Source organism: Phyllosticta citriasiana (assembly GCF_038021145.1).
Source record: "Phyllosticta citriasiana strain CBS 120426 chromosome Unknown IWZ02scaffold_10, whole genome shotgun sequence".
In the NCBI taxonomy this organism is placed as follows: Eukaryota; Fungi; Ascomycota; class Dothideomycetes; order Botryosphaeriales; family Phyllostictaceae; genus Phyllosticta; species Phyllosticta citriasiana.
Genome location: NW_027117287.1, coordinates 365001 through 382593, shown reverse-complemented (window position 1 = coordinate 382593; position 17593 = coordinate 365001). Strand labels below are relative to the sequence as shown.

Sequence of the window (17593 nt, the reverse complement as noted above, 5' to 3'; positions counted from 1 at the left end):
CGGTCGCATCATCGTCGTCATAAAAAAGTAACATGACCATCACGTCCATCTTGCCCGTCACGCCTCAATGGCCGGCGCCAGGGTGCCCAAAGGGCTCGCGGGGACAGACGAACTGCTTCCAGAACGAGACGCCGGGCCGTCGTTCATGAGAAACGTCAGGCTGCTGCGGTGATGGTCGTGGTGGGAGGTCTGGTTGGAGAGGTGGAAGCCGGGAGATTCAAAGGCTGGAGTGGTGGGCGCCGAGGCGACAGAGAGACTCTGAATGCGCGACGACGGCTTGCGGCAGACCATGGCCGGGCGAGGCGCGCTGGGTGGACGCAGAAGAGCCAGGCCCGCGGTCTTGTCAAGGTCTCTTGCCAAAGCAGAGCTGTCATTGTTGTTGCCGTTGAGCTTCAAAGAAGCTTGCGGCTCTGATTTTCCTTCAAGATTAGCCAGAGGCCGCTTCGTCAGGAACAAGTGCAGCGGTCTGCTCACCGAGAGGGGTCGCGTTGGTCTCGCTGCCGCTGCTGATCGAGATGCTCGTCCGAGACTGTTCGGACGAGGCATCGACGCTGTGCCGCGTGTCAGCTTTCTTGAGGACGTTGAGCACAGACGCCATGTCCAGCTCGTAGGCCGACATGTTGCGCTTTTCCTTGGCTTCCTGCTGTAGCTGGTGCAGGCGGATGGCGTCGTTCCGGGTGGGTGGCAACGTAATGAGCTCCCTCATCCACGCCGGATGCTCTTGGTCAACGGGGAGGTTGGCATCACGAAAAAACCGCTTGTAGGCTTCGTCACAGTCAATCGACTCTTGCTGCTCGGTGATGAGGCGTTGGCGCTTGACGGCGGTTTGCCCATCCTCGTCCTTGCGCTTGCTGGCAAAGAGCGACGACTTGTTGGTGATGAATGGGCGCTCACGTGCCAGGGTCTCGCAGAAGCGCTTCTGAAGAGGGTCCTTCATGCAAGCATCACAGGTTCCGGGCTTGCAGGGGGGCTCCATGACGCCGGGAGGAGGCGGTTTCTTGCCAAAATTGGTAAAGTCAATCTCCATTTCGTCGTCCTGAGTCTGTACGGCGGGTATCTCAAAATCCTTGGCCGAATTCCTGGCAGGGCGAGAGGATCCGGAAAAGTCGACGAGCGAGTCGACACAGGGGCAGTCGCCATTGTCAGCACATTTGCCGCAACCGTCCTTGGGGGCTGCACGCTCGGAGCGGACGAGGGGCGGCAGGGTAATGGTCGTGGACTGATGAAGCGGTGGTACGGACGGGGCAGACGACGTCTCCCCACAGGTCTCGGCCGACGCCGAGTCTTCATGCTCGGGCCGCCAGGCCGGCGGCGTGAGCTGGTTGTGCGGAGGCAGGCGGCGGAAGTAGTCGAGGTCATGTTCGAGCTTTGCCAGCTTCTCTTGCACAAAGTCGAGCTGCTGGCGCATGCCCTCTTTGTCGGCCGTCAGCGTGTCGACCTGGGCCTGCAGGGCTTCGGACCGAGAGCGCTCGGCGGTCAAGGCCGTGTTGAGGCCAGCAAGCTCGCGCTGGTGAGCCTCTGTCTGGCCCCGTCGCTCGTCGAGCACGCGCTGCAGCTCGCGATTCACCTCTTCCATCTTTTGCGTCTTTCGCTGGCGGAAGGCGCGCTGGGCCTCGCGGTTCTGCTGCTTCCGCTTGGAGGGCGGGTCGTCGGTGGCAGGCTTGCGGCCGGGCTTGGGACGGGGCGGAATGACATAGCTGTTCCCGCAGGGACCGGAGCTCATGGCGGGCGTGATGAAGGGCGAGTTGACGGAAGCAGGACCTGGGGCGAGGGCGATGGGGCTCGAGACAGTCGAGGGCCCATTGAAGGCGTGCGGATGTTGGGTGACGGGCGAGGCGACGCCGTCGGAGGTGGGCGAAGGGATGGTGAAGGGCGAGTGGGCAGCGCTGGCATCGCCGCTCGATGCTGGAGAGAGAGCGGGCGCGATGTCAAGCTTCTTGGAGGCCATATTGGCGGGGGAAGAAGGTGTTAAGGTGCTTGGGGGAGGCGACCGGATCTTATCAGATTGTTGTCTGATTCTGCTGGGCCGAGTTCCGCCGAAGCCGGACGCTAATTTCTCAGCCGACCCCGCTCCCACGAGCATCAATGGGGAACAATAACGACAACATTGGCTTATCAGATCATCAAACGCCCTCGACACCACTAAACACTTGGCTTGACGCTCCTCTTCTCTTCTCTTCTCTTCTCTCGACGACACCTGACCTTGTCCGCATCCATGCCATGCTCCCGCCGGCATCCCCGTTGGAGAAAAGGCCGCCCCACCGCCGCTGTGTGTGCGCCGACCGATCGAGGCTCCTGACGCCTGAGCTGTAGAGTCTCCATGCATCCGATGCATGCAAGTTTGGCACCCACCGGGCCTCGTGTCTGTCTGGAAATCAAACAGCCAGCAGCCAGAATTCCTCTGGAAATCATTCGGAGCCATTGGCCCTGACCAGATCTGCCGCCATCATTCTCTCTCCCCATCATCATCATCATCATCATCATCATCATCATCATCATCATCCATATCTGTGCAGAGCATTCCATGCATGCTGCTCGTAGTCACATACCGTACGAACCTACCTAGGACCTCTGCCGACCGAACGATCTAAAGCCCGAGCACCTCTCGGCTAAACCCACGTAACGCGCCGGCATCTTCTCAAGGGGACATCCGATGGTTCGTTCCCCCTTCCGTCGTCTCCTCAAAGACTCGCGGTTGACAAGCGATGCTTTATCGCGCTGTCGTTGTTCGGGGGACGCGGTTTTGATGAGGCTGGAGAAGGGTGACCACAATTGATTCTTCTGTTCCTGCTGACGTGGCTCGTGACTCGCCGCCGACGGGTCTGGACTTTGCCGTGCTCCAATGCTTCCGTGCGTCATCATCAGGCGGTGAGATGCGGTCGGTGGTGGACGTTGTTTTTTTTTTTTTTTTTTTTTTTCTTTTTTCCCGTCGTGAACGGCTTTTGCTGGAATTGCACACAGCCAACGTGATGGAATGCGGTTTTGAAGGGTAGGAATTGCTCTACCTAATCATGTTCACCGTAGATTCTGCCCTGTGCGAGCATTCGCTCATCTGCATCCCCACCGCACCCAATCCACAAAATCCCAAATCCTCGTGGCACGTGTCCCTTTGGTATCCCAGTTGCTACCTAAGGCAGCTGTTCTCGTAGACAGTCCCAAACACCTTGCTAAGTTTTGCGCCCATGAAAGAAGAGCACCAGGGGAAAGGGAGAAGGAAAGAAGAAGGAACACCCTGTACATCATCACCCACACACTGCCTCACTCAAGCAACGCTCCCAAAATCAGGCTCTGGACGACAAACTCGTCGCCCACGACCTTGACCTTTCGTCCGCCACCCAAATCAACGACCCGGACACCAATGCCGGCGTCTCCCTTGGACTCGTCCGCAGCAGCGGCATCGCTCTCGCGTTTACGCTTCTTGCTGCGTGACGCGGTGCTGGGGACGGCGTCCAAAGTGTCTCCGCCCTCAAAGACCTTTACTGCGCCCTCGACATCGCCTCCGTCGACATAGACCCAGTCCCAGCTTTGGCCTTCCTCCTCTTGCGCGCCAGTGCCTTCGAGCAGAGCCTTGCGTGCCTCGACCACTCCCGTGCATCCCTTGACCCGTCGGGCTCCCATGACACGCGTCAAGAACTCGTATGCTGTTCCCCTGCTGCGCTGCTTGACCACGAGCAAGACGCTCTTGCCATCGAGCAGCTTCTCTCGTCGCTCGAGCACTGACGTGAGGCGGCCTTCCTCGCTGCCAGCTTCGTACATGGGCTCAATCACGCGGCTGCGGACTGCGCCGCCGAGCGCCAACGACTCGCCGGCTGGAAGCAAATAGAGCGACCAGGGGGCGAGAGCGTTGCGGGACAGCGAAGTACTGAGCCAGTGGTGTGAGAGGCACGGGAGGTATAGTGCGAGCGCTTGAATGTACTTTGTGCGGCGCGAATAACGGTCCGAGATGAGGGCTACAAAGGACAAGGAGCTGGCGTAGGGGGTCAGGGTAAGAGGCTGGCTTTCGTCCGTTGCCATCGTGGTGGAGGGAGTTGTGGGTCCGATGGACTTTTTGCGCGACGTGGATTTGGGTGTCGATTTGCCTCTGGGAGTCTCGCTCCTATTGTCCTTTGCGCTGCCGTTGCTTTTGAAAAGCACCTCAAAGCCTGAGTCCAAAACTTGTCCACCGTTGTTTGTGATCAGTCTGATGACTTGGGTCTTTTCCTGCTCGTCTCCATGCCAAGTAAGCGCAAATGCCATCCCGGCAAAAAGTCCAGTAGTATTGCTGGCGCATGGCGTTGCAAGTGGCCGCTGCACAGAAGTACCTGGAGTAGGAAGTAGTTGGCGTCGCGAAGTTGTCGTCGTAGGCGTTCCCGGCGCAGAAAAATTTGTTGATGGGGTTTGGGGTCGTATATTGAAGCCAGCACGTAGGCTGGGTGCTGGTTTGTACTCGCGGTCCTTGAACTGTGGCCACATGGTACTGGTGAGGTAGACATTGGTAACAGGAACGTCAACCGTCTCCCGACTAGTTGATTCAGGCAGACTTTCGCGCCGTTTGACTTCGAGGATGACGCTCTTCGCTCCGTACACGTCGGTCAATGTATTTTCGTCTTTTGCAGCGGCATCTGCAATGTCCTTGGTCGACATGAAGTCCTTGAAGCCTCGCACAACGTAATTCTTTGTCCTCATGTTGGACAAGTCGACCTTGACAATGTCTCCTTTGCGTAGATCACAGCGGCGAACTTCCCAATCCTCCAACGTGTCTTCTGTACCATCATCAAAGCGGATTTTGCAGTGCACCCGACCAGTCATGAAAGTCGAGACGCAAGTTGCTGGATAGTAGGAAATGGCAAAACCTTTGAAGCGTGCGAGGACCCTTTCTGGAGCCACAACTTCTCTTGTTTGTTCTTCAGTGTCGATATTGACCTCCTTGGAACGTGAATCAACTGGCGCGGGCCCTGGATGTTCACTGTCGACTCCGGCAAAATCATCCTGGGGTGCTTGTTGTGCGGTGTCCTGCTTCCGGCTGCGTGATGCTGATGTCTTTTTGGTAGGCTTCGCGGGGCCCTTCTTGATTGCGGTTTGTCGTGTCTCCACTGCATTGCTGGCGCGGCGAGTCTTGGTTGACCTTTCTTGGAGAGCCTTCTTGGGGGTTGTCTGTACTTGTTTACTGGGCGATGGGAGAAATATACCTGGCTTTGGGACAGCAGGCTTTGAAAAGAAAGTCTCCTCCTCCTGGTCTGCTTCTGTTCGAGTGGCGGCATTGGGTGACTTGAGACTGGGCGATGTAGGCGTTGGCGAGCCTTCGGGAATGCGATTTATCTTCTTTGGCGATTCACGCAGCGCCCTATGGCTGTACGTCTTGAGACGTTTGGCGGGTCGGAAAGGAGACGAGCCAGCAGCAGACATGATCTCTGCGAACTCCTTGTCATCATCGTCAAGGATATCCGTCTGGATCTCAATGTCTTCCACCTCTTCCTGGCGCTGCGAAAGGTCGGCCGCAATCTCCGTAAGCAAGCGGAATGGGCGCGTCGACTTTGGTGTAGGCTGAGCAAGACTCTTTGTCGGACTTGGCTGTGATTTGAGGGGGGACTCCATGCCTGAATTGTGAGTCCGAGCAGTGCTGAACAGTAAAGGTGTTTCATGCGAGTCTGTTACGTCATTGGGATTACTTTGGTGTGTAATTTCGGGAAGATGAGCAGAGGTGGCGGGCTGCTTCTGCGCGACTTGGGAAGACATGTCCAAACAATCCCTTCCCTCGTGATCTGAATCTGGAATTGCCGTGCGGACTCTCCCAAGTTCAGTCGCCTGGTGTGCTTGAGATTGCCCAGTTTCGTCTTCCTCCATAACCTCATCCTGTTGAGTTTCTCCTTGAACCTCTGTGACCATGATATCTGGGTCGTCTGGCCGCTCCACAAATGGCTCCCCGTTGCCAACATCGTCTTCGCTTTCGCTCGGATACTCGTCTATTTCGTCGGGCCTCTGGTCGACTTGATGAGCGTCATCAATTTGCTCATCAGGTCTAGGCGAGGACTCAATGTAGTCCACGCCCCCATCGAAATCGTATCCGGGGTCAGGTTTGTCGAAATCATCGTTGACAGCTCCAATATCTTCCCCGTCTGGTCTCTCATCATCAACATCATCACGCTCATTCATAGCAAGCAAAGGAGGGCTGCTTGGTATCACAGGCTCGTCGGCGTCGGCTTCTTCAGCAGCTTGATGAGATCCAGCGGGTGGCGGTGGCACGGATGATGTTTCGAGGACTTGTTTTGTTCGAGCTTCGATTCGAGCTAGTCTCCCAGCAGAAAGAACAGAGAGTTGCGATTGTGCTATGCGGGTATCGAGGGAAGACGGGTCTTGCAAAGTCGTTGGAGGCCGATTGATTTCTTGCTGGCTTTGGCGATACGGCTGAGAGTCAGCGACGGCAACATCATCTCCGCCACCGTTGTGGTTGTTGCAGTTTGGCAGTCTTGCTTTCTCCTGACTTGCCCTCGGCGTCGGGCTGTCATTGGCGTCATCCTGTGATGCTCTGACTCCCCGCGAGGAAGACTTGGGCACTTGGATGTTGGTCTGCGAGACAAGAGGCCGTTCCAACGTTGGTAGCTCACTGACCAGCTCGTCCTCGGAATCAGACAATCCAGCGTCATCGGAAATCACGACGACGTCTTGCTTGACCCTCGCGTGAATGGGCGTAAAGAGGGCTGTGTCACTTTTGGTAGCGCCAAATGGTTTCCTCCGACGGGCTCGGAAGCCATCACCCGACACGCCAACCGAAGCATCGCATTTTGCAGCTAGCTCATCGATTTGCCTCTTGAGCAACTTATGCTCAGCTTTACGCTGCTCGTCTGCTAGCTCGTCCACATATTCATCGCCATCTTGTGCCTTCAGTCGTCGTAGCTTTTGCTCGAGCTCCGCCTTTCTCTGTCGGTATCGTGTCTCCCGAGACTCCTTTGTGGGCATATATGTGTCTCCAGGCTCCGACGCTGCACGAGATACCTCGCTGGGCATCATTTTGGTCGGCGAAGAAAGGGCGGCTGCATCAGAATCGAAACGCATGTTAATGTTGGGAGAAGGGCGCACTGGGTCGGATCTGGCTCCATCCATCTGGGGCGACGTGGCTTCCTGGGTGTTGGAGAATGCCTGGGACAATGACAAGGTTGGAACGCCCGTCCCATTATTGAAGAGTCCTGGTGTTGGTACTGCGGAGCCAGGCGTTTTGGTCGCCGACGTCGCAACCACCCCACCGCCATTGCCGCGCTTTTTGCATCCCAATGCGGGCGTCTGGGGCGGGAGAAAATGGGTCGGATGAGATGTTGGGTCCGTGCGGAATGGGCTGTCGCTCATGATACCCTCGCTGTACGAGACCTGAGTGTTGTTTCGCGTCTCATTGTCTTGCGGAACGTCGATAAAGTCCGAAAACAAGTCGACATGGCCCGCGTCGCCCTCTCGGTACGTCTCGGGAGGGAGACTGTCCCCATTGTAGGAATCCTGCGGTGCTACATATGTCTTTGTGTACTCCTTGTAAATCTGCGAGTCCATCGGCTGGGTATCTCCCCCATCGAAAGCAGCAAAAGTGTGATTCATTTTGAGAAAATTGAGCGATGCGTTGGAGGTGGGATTTGGATAGGTGCACGTGGGCGTGAGACGTGGTATTGGGTGGAGGCTCAAGCCGGAGTGTCGACAGTGGGCAAGTCGGTCATGGCGTGATGGAATTGGCGATGTCAGAGTAGAAGACGAGGGCAGATCAAAGGTGGCCGGCAACCTTTGGGATGACAGGGCGTTGTCGGGCGGCCACTGTTTGGAAATCTGTCGAGGGAAGTTAGCCGTCAACTTTAACGTGTACCTTGCCGATGCGCAGATCAACGCGTCCGCAGTCGGCGCGCGCTCCCCGGCGACCAGGGTAAGTGCAACGTTGTCGCGTCGTGCAAGAAAGGCCAACCTCGAATTTGATTTCCTCCATTCGTTGCGTATCCAGCGAGTCTTGATCGGCACACGATTTCATGATCGATTTTGCAACGGGACCTTTGGGGGTTGAAAGGCGAGGTCACCAAGGCTCAGAAGGTCAGAGGCGAGGCTGGTGGCTCTGCCTGGGCCGACGCCAATTCACGTGTTGCATCGAAAGGTCCGTGCACCACTTAATTAACCAAATCGGCACAAGTCACAATCACAAGTCGTGGCCGCAAACATCCAGCGGAAGACTCCAACACTCGAAGGGGTAGGGAGTGGAATCCATCAAATCCACAGTTGGCTTCCTGTTGCAAGCGCAAAGCCGAGGTAGTCGCGGCAGGACGGGAGCTCTGGTGAATTTCTTTACCCTGACGACCAGGAACGAGAATGACGTAGGTCTCGGCAAACTTGCAGGGAGGGCACAGCAGCAGACGGAGCCTGACATTTGAAAACAAAGAACATTTTCTGCCGACCTGAGCCTTGACCAACGTAGAAGCAAAGACGCGCTTGAGCAATTGGTTGATTGCCTTGGTCGAGCAAGTTGACATTGTCTGACTACAGGCTGCTTGACGTCGGCGCCAGTCTTGCATGTCGCATCCCGATTCTTGTCAACAACCACTTAACGCCCTCTCCGCCTCCGTCTCCCGGTCGGCGTAAGCCATTGTGCTGGTGGCGCCTCGCTGACAACGACGACGATCGACGCTGAATGCTATGACGATCTGAATGGCGTTGAGTGGGTCGCGCCAGCCACTGGACCCTACATCAATCCCACGACCCCCTCTGCTTGGCCCTCCTTGGTTCTCACCCCCAATTCTCGTCGCCACCATGTCAATACGCGCCCTCTGCCTTTACCTTCAGCTTAAAAACTAAACCCACCTCGCCGAATGGACGGATGCGACTGTTATACTTGAACGCAGCAAACGCCTCGATCGCAGCTTCAGCTCTGTCTTGAATCCAGCCACGCCCACCTACTTGCGTTGCTAGCGCTGTTTAAGATCACCGACGCATGCTCTCAAATACCGCCCTGCGCCGACATCTTTGCAGCCTCTGCCGCTGTTCGCGAGCTGAGCGCTACCATGACCGAAAATGCCGAAGACCGCCAACCGATGTCTGCGGGCTCGGCCTCATCGACCAGCACCATCAGCCTGACCCAACGCCATAACCGCTCGTTGCGCACGTTTGTCGTTCACACCCTCGTCCGACCGTTCAGGTATTTCATTCTCAAGCCAGGAAAGCCTTGGCCCGCCGGTTCGCCGCAATTGACGCCGCACAAATCTTGCTTGAAGACGTGCAGCGTCAACGAGCGGCTGGTTGCCAGCATTTACATTTACGATGTTGAACCGCGCAAATCGAGAACAACAACGAGCAAGAGGTCCACCAATGCTGCGGCAGCACATACAAGCGTGACCAAGGAGATTGCACACGAGGGTGCTGAGGCAGACACGCTGCAAAAGAATGAAGAGAGCGGCATTAAACGGCGGATATACTACATTGCAGGAGGCAGCTGGAAACAACCACCGTCCATTGAGCACTGGCAAATCGTGGCCAAGATGGCTTCGGCAGTCCCACATACAGCCGTCAGCGTCATCAGCGTGCCGCTGGCACCAAACGAGACGGCGCCCACAGCATTCCCAAAGCTTCTCGCAATGTACGAGCAGGTGATGATTGAGTCCAAGGAGAGGGGTGAATATGTCATATGGGCTGGGGACAGCAGCGGTGCCAATATTGTGTTGGGTCTGATAGGAGAGGCATTGAGGGTGGGACGACCAGGGCCGAATGGCACCGTCCGCGCAACGGAAAAGGTCAACTCGCCCACACGAAAAGCGGAGTATATTGAGGAAGAGAAGCAGCCGCTTGACGACCGGGATGGCCCACGGCCACTGCTCTCTCCTCAGGCGCTGCTCCTCATCTGTCCTAGCGTCGACGCCAAACGAGAGAACCCGGACATTGCAAAGATCCAGCGGCAAGACCCTGTGCTCAAGGCAGCGGAATCGAAGAAATTCGCCGTTGCATGGTCGGGCGAGTGGTCGATAAACGATGAGCGGATATCGCCGGCGCAGGAAGGCAGGCCGGGCGATCACGTCGTGCAACTGTTGCGCGAGCGAGGGGTCAAGGTACACGGTGTGACGGCTGGGTACGACATACTGAGTCCAGACGGCATCAAGCTAAGAGAGCGGCTAGAGAAAGAGGGCGTCCAAGGCAAGTGGCTGCATTGGGACAAGCAGATGCATTGTTTTCCTCTGGCGTGGATCTACGGGCTGCCAGAGAGTCGAAAGGGCTTGTTTTGGATATTGGACGTGTTGAGCGAAGAGGAGTAGGGATTTTTCTTTTGGAGGATTGAATTCTAGGCACATCAGGATACCCACTTTTCTTCTCCACTGATGCGTCCGTCAGGATGGAAACAGGCTGGCGTTTGACGCACCGGACGATACTTGGGCTCCCGTGGTTTCAATGAGGATTGGCCATGGCCGGGGGGCAGACACAAGGCGAAAATAAAGAGTTGGCGGCAAGAGCTCAGGCGTCAGCCCTATCGAAGCTTGCGAGGGACACTGGCAGTTTCGTGTCTTTGAAATGCTGAAGCCGAGAACATGCGACTAAGGCAGCAACAGTTAAGGCAGCTCGCAAGGCTTGCCTTGGTGAGGGCGACGTGCGCTTGAACAAGACGGGCAAGTGCCTCGGCCAACGAGTTCCCCAGACGCCACACCCTTCCCGCCCTTTTTCGGCCGACAGACCAACGACTCCAAGATCATGATGCGAGTCCTCCACAGAAACTCCGAGGCTGCTGCGCCCGCTGCCAAACAATTAAAGTCACTGCCGCCCCGCCGGTGACGCATGGGCTGCGCCTTCTACAGACCACTACTTGGCTCCCTCCTCCTGCCATCCCTCTGCCACCTGCTCTCACTCGCCCAGGCCACTCACCACAAGAAACCATGGAAAAAGACACTCGCACCGATTATGATGTCATCGTCGTCGGTGCTGGCATCTCTGGCATCAACGGCGCTTACCGCATTCAGACACAGTTGCCCGAAGGTACCTCGTACGCCATCCTCGAGGCTCGCGACGCCATAGGCGGCACCTGGGATCTCTTCAAGTACCCAGGCATTCGCTCAGACTCGGACCTGCACACCTTTGGCTTTCCCTGGCGACCATGGAATGAGCAAAGGGCCATTGCCGACGGCGAGTCCATTGTCAACTATGTTCGCGAGTCGGCCGCCATGTACGGCATCGACCAAAAGATCAAGTTTCGCCACAAGCTCCTAACGGCCGACTGGCGCTCTGAGCTCCAGAGATGGCGCCTGACCGTCGAACACAACGGTGAGAAGAAGGCGTTTACCTCGCGCTTCCTCTTCATGGGCACCGGATACTACAACTACCAGGAGCCGCTCGAGGCGTCCATACCGGGCCTGGAGAACTTCCAGGGCACCATCATCCACCCGCAATTCTGGCCCAAAGACCTCGACTACACGGGCAAGAAGATTGTCGTCATCGGCTCCGGTGCGACAGCCATCACGCTGCTGCCCTCGCTGGCCGACAAGGCCTCGCACGTTGTCATGCTGCAACGCAGCCCTTCCTACCTCATTGCGGTGCCGTCGGCGTCGCCGCTCGAAAAGCTCATCAGCTGGACCATGCCTACAGCCATCGGTACCAAGCTCCTCCGCTGGCGCTGGCTCTTCATCGGCTGGCTCTTCTTCAACTTCTGCCGCGCCTTTCCTCGCGCCGCGCGCGCCATCCTGCGCCTTCGCACGCAGAGCTTGCTCCCCAAGAACATCCCTCACGACCCGCACTTCGTCCCGCCGTACAACCCATGGGAGCAGCGCATGTGCGCCTGCCCAGACGCCGACTTCTTCAACGCCCTAGCAAGCGGCAAGACGAGCATCGCAACGGGGCACATCAAAACTGTCACGGCCGACGGCATCCAGCTCACCGACCCATCCGCCCAAAATTTCAACCCCCGCATCAGCTCCGGCGTCGACATCATCGTGACGGCAACCGGTCTCAAGATCCAACTGGCTGGTGGCACGCGCATCAGCGTCGACGGCAAGCTCATCGACCCGGGCAGCAAATTCCTCTGGCGCGGGCTCATGCTGCAAGACCTGCCCAACGCGGCCTTTGCAATCGGCTACACCAACGCCAGCTGGACGCTCGGCGCCGACGCCACGGCGCAGCTCTTCACGCGCATCATCAACTTCATGGCCGCCGAGGGTTTCGCCTCGTGCGTCCCCGAGCTGCCTCCTCACGTCGCTGCCACCATGGAAAAACGCCCCACCTTCAATCTTAATTCCACATATGTCAAGAAGGCGGCTGATAGGCTGCCGATGACGGGTAACAGGGGCCCCTGGGTTGCCCGGAGTAGCTATTATCGCGATTTTTGGAACGCCAAGTATGGTGATATTAGGGATGGCTTGACGTTTAGGCGCGCGGCGAGTGCGTAGATACCTACATTGGTGGGGAGGGGGAAGAGCGAGGGTGCATGTGTCGAGGGCTTTCACTTGGCTTCTAGTATATTGATAGGGTAGGGATGGGTGGTAGAGGTTTTTTTTCGTTTGCTTGCTTGCTTGCTTGCTTGCTTGCTTGGGGTAAATGGTAGAACTTTGTTTTGAAGTCAGGCAGTCAGTTACGAATACCTATCGACGTACAAATCCCGATCAACACCAACATGATGTGAGAAAAGCGAGGAAAAGAACGGAAACGCTTATTTACATGACTGACGAATTGCATGCTTCATGTTGCTACTAACACACTACCATGATCGTCATCTCCCTCCCCTCCATTCACCTACCAACCAACCCTTACCCCTCTTCCCCCCACCCCCACCCCTCTCAATCCTCGCCCTAACATCCCTAACCAATGCCTTTGCATCCTCAACGTCAACGCCGTCCTGACACAGCTCATTCGCCAACTCCATACTGCGCTGGTAATCGGCATTGAAGAAGGCCCAACGCGCCAGCCACATACGCGCTTTACTCGTCGTGGGCGTGACGCCGACGCCTAGAGACTCGCCGGCGCCTGCTGCGGCGTCATCGGCGGCTGCAGCAGCTGCAGTGTTGGAGGGGCGCGTGGCGGCGCCGCAGTAGGCCGAGGGGGAGAAGGTGTCGTTGCCCGAGTCCGAGGATGAGTTGTCTGCTGCTGCTGCTGCTGCTGCGCCGCCGACGCGGGTCGAGGAGGGGGGAGATGCGGCAGTGGCAGAGGTGACGGGTCCGTCTTCCTGCGCTAGACACAGCTCCATGTAGGCGGCGCATTCGTCGCGGTCGTCGAGGCGCTCGTACAGGAGGGCGATTTGGTAGAGGACTTCTGGGTCGAGGACGCCGTTAGCGGCCGCGCCGAAGCCGTTGTCGTCGGGGCCCTCGCCGAAGCTGCCGCCGCCACCACCGCCGCCGCCGCCGCCTCCACTTGCTGTTGCGCCGTGCCCGCTGTCATAGTAGCTGCCGGCTACCAGCGCGCGCTTGTACGCGCGGATGCCGTTGTTAATTTTGCCCACCTCGGCAAAGCACTTGCCGACGGCCTGCCACATCTTAGGGTCGTAGGGGCGCAGGCTGGCGGCGCGCTGAAAGTAGAAGAGGGCGTAGCTGTACATTTCCAGCATCTCGTACGTCTGGCCCAGACCGTACCAGGCGCGGTAGTCTTTGCGGTTGACGTCGACGGCGCGCCGGTACGACTCGATGGCCGCGTGCGTGTTCTTCATCTCGACGTACTCGTGCCCCATGAGCGTCCACGCCGACAGGAAGTTGCGGTCCAATGTTAGCGCGCGCCGGAAGTACATGACGGCTTTTTCGTGCTCTGATTTGAGCGAGTAGTAGTTGCCTACCACGCAGCAGGTTTCTGGCCGGAACTTGTCGTTGGCCGTTGCCAGTTGTGCGAGAAAGGCCAGTTTAGGTCGTTGTGACATGACGTAGAGAATGTTGGAGTAGTTGTCCAGGGCGTCGAGACGGTGAGGGTCCGAAACTAGGAGCGAGGAGAAGATGGATTCGGCTTCTTCAAAGTCTTTGGAGTGGTAGTAGAGCAAGGCGCGCTGCGTCTTGAGGAACGCGCTATGGGGAAAGATTTGCGAGACTTCGGTGACTTCGTCATGAACTTGGTCGGTCGATTGGTAGAGCTCTTGGTTTGTGTAAATGTGAAAGAGAAACGTTATGAGGTTTTGCGGCAGTTGTTCCGTGATGATGTTGAGCTCCTCAACCGAGCTGATCAAAGACGACAGCTCTTGCCATGCGCCCCAGTTGTATGGGTACAGGTGGACGCTGCGGATGAACCATTTTTTGGCCAACTCCTCGTTCTTGCTCTTGGCCAATACGATGCCATAGAGATACTCCAACCAGCCAGCGCCCTCCTTGCCATGTCCATGCCGGTCTGTAAACCACTCCTCCAATATTCTTGATATGCCCTTGAGCTCCTTGTTGATCGTCATGCCGCCATCTGCCGGACCGAGAATCATTTCACTCTCTTCGTCCCTCCTCTTCTCCCCCGCAATGTACTTGGCATAGAGCGCCAGAAACAGCGACTTTTGGCTGAGACCAGACAGTGAGTGTGGCTCCAGCCTGACCTTTTCTGGACTTGCATTGGCGCGTCCTTTGCCTTTAGAGTTTGACTTTGGGCGGGCCATCTGCGGCGTTGGTGGCACGGCCAAAGAAGTACCCGACCACATGCTCGTCGGTATAAATATGGCAGCGCAGCGGTCATATTCGCGACAGTCAAAGTACGTCTTGGCCATGAGGTATTTGTGGAGCTCCTTTGCTTCTAGTCGCGCTTCTGCTGGGTCTGCAGCGAAGACATCTTTCGGCCGGCTTGGTGAGGAGCTCACGGGCGAATCTGCGTCGGTGTCTGAGGCATAGGTTAGGTCAGGTAATCCGAAAGAGTTGAGAAGTTCGGCCGCCCTGGCCACAGAGTCAGGCGCTTGGCAGCATGGTGAGTCGATATAGAAATGGACCTACCATTTGGCCGACTGGTAGAGGCATCTATCGGAGCATTGGACGACGGCGTTCTGGAGCTGCGCTTGGAGCTGCGCGCTCTCGGCCTCGCCCAGGCCACTCATGTCGTGTCGGGCCGGCGCAACGCGTTTGAGGGTCGATTTTGATGACGCGATCGGGAAGACCACGATCCAGGGCGTCGGTGCAATGTATAGGTCTGGCGAAGTTGGCGTGTCAATTCTTGCCGACGGCGGTGGTGGCGCAAAGGGAAGGCTTACATGGCGCAACGGAGAAACTCCGGTAGGTGGCCTTGCTATTGTAGGTACTACACATCAACGGCCGTCAAAAGGCGGTCTTGGACCCCGAAGCTTCACTTTCGTTCGCTCGCCGGCTCCACTCTTTCTTCCTCCTGTACACTCGTCCCTCCAGCCTGCGTCCAAGGTCGCCCGCCATGCCCGTCACGCTCCAAGAGTTCGAGTCCGTTTTCCCTCAATTGGTCGAGGATGTTCTTGCCCACTGCAAGAGCTACAGCCTCCCCGAAAATGCACAAGAATGGTACAGAAAGGTAGCAATTGGGTCGCATGAGCTCCATGGCAGGTCGCGCATACACTGACGCTTCCAGAACCTCGAAAACAACACTGTCGGCGGCAAATGCAACCGCGGCATGTCTGTCGTTGACACCACGTCCCTCCTTCTCGGCCGCGACCTGACCAAAGATGAGTTCTTCCTGTCCGCCACGCTTGGCTGGATGGTTGAGCTCCTCCAGGCATTCTTCCTCGTTGCGGACGACATTATGGACGGCTCCAAGACTCGCCGCGGAAGCCCTTGCTGGTACCTCATGCCCGAGGTCGGCATGGTCGCAATTAACGACTCAATCATGCTCGAGGCCGCCATTTACCTGCTGCTCAAGAAGTACTTCCGCCAAAACAAGCACTACGTCGACCTATTTGAGCTTTTCCAAGAAGTCGGCTTCCAGACCGAGCTCGGCCAGAACTGCGACCTGATCACCGCCCCCGAGGACAAGGTCAATCTGGACAACTTTAGCCTGGAAAAGTACAACTTCATTGTCAGGTTCAAGACTGCCTTTTATAGCTTCTACCTTCCCGTCGCTCTCGCCATCTACTTTGCCGACGTCGCAACGCCGCAGAACCTGCAACAGGCCAAGGACATTCTCATTCCCATGGGCGAGTACTTCCAGGTGCAAGACGACTACCTCGACAACTTTGCCGACCCCGAGAAGCTGGGCAAGATTGGCACCGACATTATGGACAACAAGTGCTCGTGGCTCGTCAACCAGGCGCTCAGAATTTGCACACCCGAGCAGCGCAAAGTGCTAGAGGACAACTATGGCCGCAAGGACAAGGAGTGCGAGGCCCGGGTCAAGAAGCTCTACGACGAGCTCCAGCTCGAGAAGCTGTACCAAGAGTACGAGGAAAAGATTGTAGGCGAGATCCGGGAAAAGATCTCCAAGGTCGACGAGAGTGAGGGTCTGAAGAAGTCTGTGTTTGACGAGTTTTTGAGGAAGATTTACAAGCGCAGCAAATAAACGCGTCGTCCTGGAGTGGTGGGGTGACCCTTGAACCGTATGCATACGACGGCCAAGCAAGCATTTGACTGATGACCTTAACAGTAGAACAGATACCCATCAAATTGAGGCGCAAGTCTTGAGCATGGATTTTCCACCCTTGACGCTGATGCCATGCTTTCGTGTTTGCGGGATAAGCTGATTGCCCGGCAGGCGCACCTCTTTTCCAGCTTTCGGAGAGTCAACTTTGTGCTAGGCTGTCTCAATGCCGTCCGCAGCAGTGGTCCTACAGTACGAGAAAGTTAGACCAACTATTCTCCATTGCGCAGTCCTTCAATGTCCACGGTTGCCGTCCTACATTTCTCCTGGTATCAAGCGCACTTTCCCCGCGCGACTTTTCCAGGGGAGAATGATGGAGGAGCTGGCTATCACAGTCAATCAACGCCCCCACAACAGCACCCCAACAACAGGCACTCATCGAAGCAACTCTCCAAACCCAACCCCCAAGACACCTAAACCGACCAACCCTATTTACTCAGTCCCAGCCCGTCAAAGCCTCTAGGCAAAATCTAGGCGCCAACAGCTCGCCCAGCGTCTATCGGTGGTAGCAAGGCCCCACGCGCTGTGGCGGTGCAACTGTCTAGGCTGAAAAATCGGCAACTTTGTTCAGAGTGCCCACGGACGGGTTGACATGTGGTCGGGGTGGGAGTGGGGGTCGGGCTGTCGCGTGGGTGGGTGAGGTGGGCATGCATGTGAAGTTGGCTTGACTGGCCGGCCGGGAGGTGAGGGCTGCTGAGAGGAGGTATCCTTGCAAGTGCGAGGGCTGGGGTTGCTGGGATCAATGTTAGGGGTTGGGGGCGTGGTTTGCAGGTTGTGATTGTCGTGGAGAGAAGCTCCAGAGGTTTCGATGAAGAAATCGAAGGGTTTTGCTTCGGCTGTTTTGGAGACGTCGATTGAGGGCATGGGATTCGGTTCTTCTTAGACTTCCTCAAGGATGTGTTTGTATGACTCTTCTGTTGGAGATTTGAGCTGATTGACGGCAGTGTGGGACGATGGTGAGTTGCGTCGCTCGAAGACGTAGATAGCGGAGTTCACTCAGTCGATCTGGTCGAAGACGTCGCCTCTTCCCATGGTCGGCGCTCTCATGCGAGGCAGCTCTCCTGAGAGATCTAGGAGATTATCTGAGGCCCACGGACAGACCGCCAGATACAACAACACGCCTTGCAACTGGTGTTTCCCATGA

General features: G+C 56.9%; 6 protein-coding genes across 6 annotated transcripts; 3 read left to right on the top strand and 3 right to left on the bottom strand.

The window, feature by feature from the left end:
- Positions 1–224: 224 nt before the first annotated feature.
- IWZ02DRAFT_35544 (uncharacterized protein) lies at positions 225–2011 on the bottom strand. The gene has a single exon (XM_066764287.1). It carries the CDS (start codon positions 1946–1948, stop codon positions 428–430), a length of 1521 nt encoding a protein of 506 aa, XP_066620695.1. The 5' UTR covers positions 1949–2011; the 3' UTR covers positions 225–427.
- An 881-nt stretch (positions 2012–2892) lies between these two features.
- IWZ02DRAFT_35537 (uncharacterized protein) lies at positions 2893–8004 on the bottom strand. The gene is made up of 2 exons (XM_066764286.1): positions 7916–8004; positions 2893–7782 (listed from the first exon to the last, which is right to left on the bottom strand). Exons 1-2 carry the CDS (start codon positions 7976–7978, stop codon positions 3259–3261), a joined length of 4587 nt encoding a protein of 1528 aa, XP_066620694.1. The 5' UTR covers positions 7979–8004; the 3' UTR covers positions 2893–3258.
- Positions 8005–9029: 1025 nt separating this feature from the next.
- On the top strand, positions 9030–10241 carry IWZ02DRAFT_381855 (alpha/beta hydrolase fold-domain-containing protein; the record flags this gene model as incomplete). The annotated part of the gene is made up of 3 exons (XM_066765190.1): positions 9030–9326; positions 9387–9707; positions 9774–10241. The coding sequence occupies 3 exons, from the start codon at positions 9030–9032 to the stop codon at positions 10239–10241; spliced, it is 1086 nt and encodes a 361-aa protein (XP_066620693.1).
- A 306-nt stretch (positions 10242–10547) lies between these two features.
- Positions 10548–12502, top strand: IWZ02DRAFT_35518 (monooxygenase flavin-binding family protein-like protein). Its single transcript, XM_066764282.1, has one exon. The coding sequence runs from the start codon at positions 10854–10856 to the stop codon at positions 12354–12356; it is 1503 nt and encodes a 500-aa protein (XP_066620692.1). The 5' UTR covers positions 10548–10853; the 3' UTR covers positions 12357–12502.
- Positions 12503–12676: 174 nt separating this feature from the next.
- IWZ02DRAFT_470762 (anaphase-promoting complex subunit CDC23) lies at positions 12677–14950 on the bottom strand (the record flags this gene model as incomplete). Its single annotated transcript, XM_066768818.1, has 2 exons — positions 12677–14792; positions 14850–14950. The coding sequence occupies 2 exons, from the start codon at positions 14948–14950 to the stop codon at positions 12677–12679; spliced, it is 2217 nt and encodes a 738-aa protein (XP_066620691.1).
- A 326-nt stretch (positions 14951–15276) lies between these two features.
- IWZ02DRAFT_381389 (ERG20 farnesyl diphosphate synthase) lies at positions 15277–16371 on the top strand (the record flags this gene model as incomplete). The annotated part of the gene is made up of 2 exons (XM_066765166.1): positions 15277–15390; positions 15448–16371. 2 exons carry the CDS (start codon positions 15277–15279, stop codon positions 16369–16371), a joined length of 1038 nt encoding a protein of 345 aa, XP_066620690.1.
- Positions 16372–17593: the final 1222 nt, after the last annotated feature.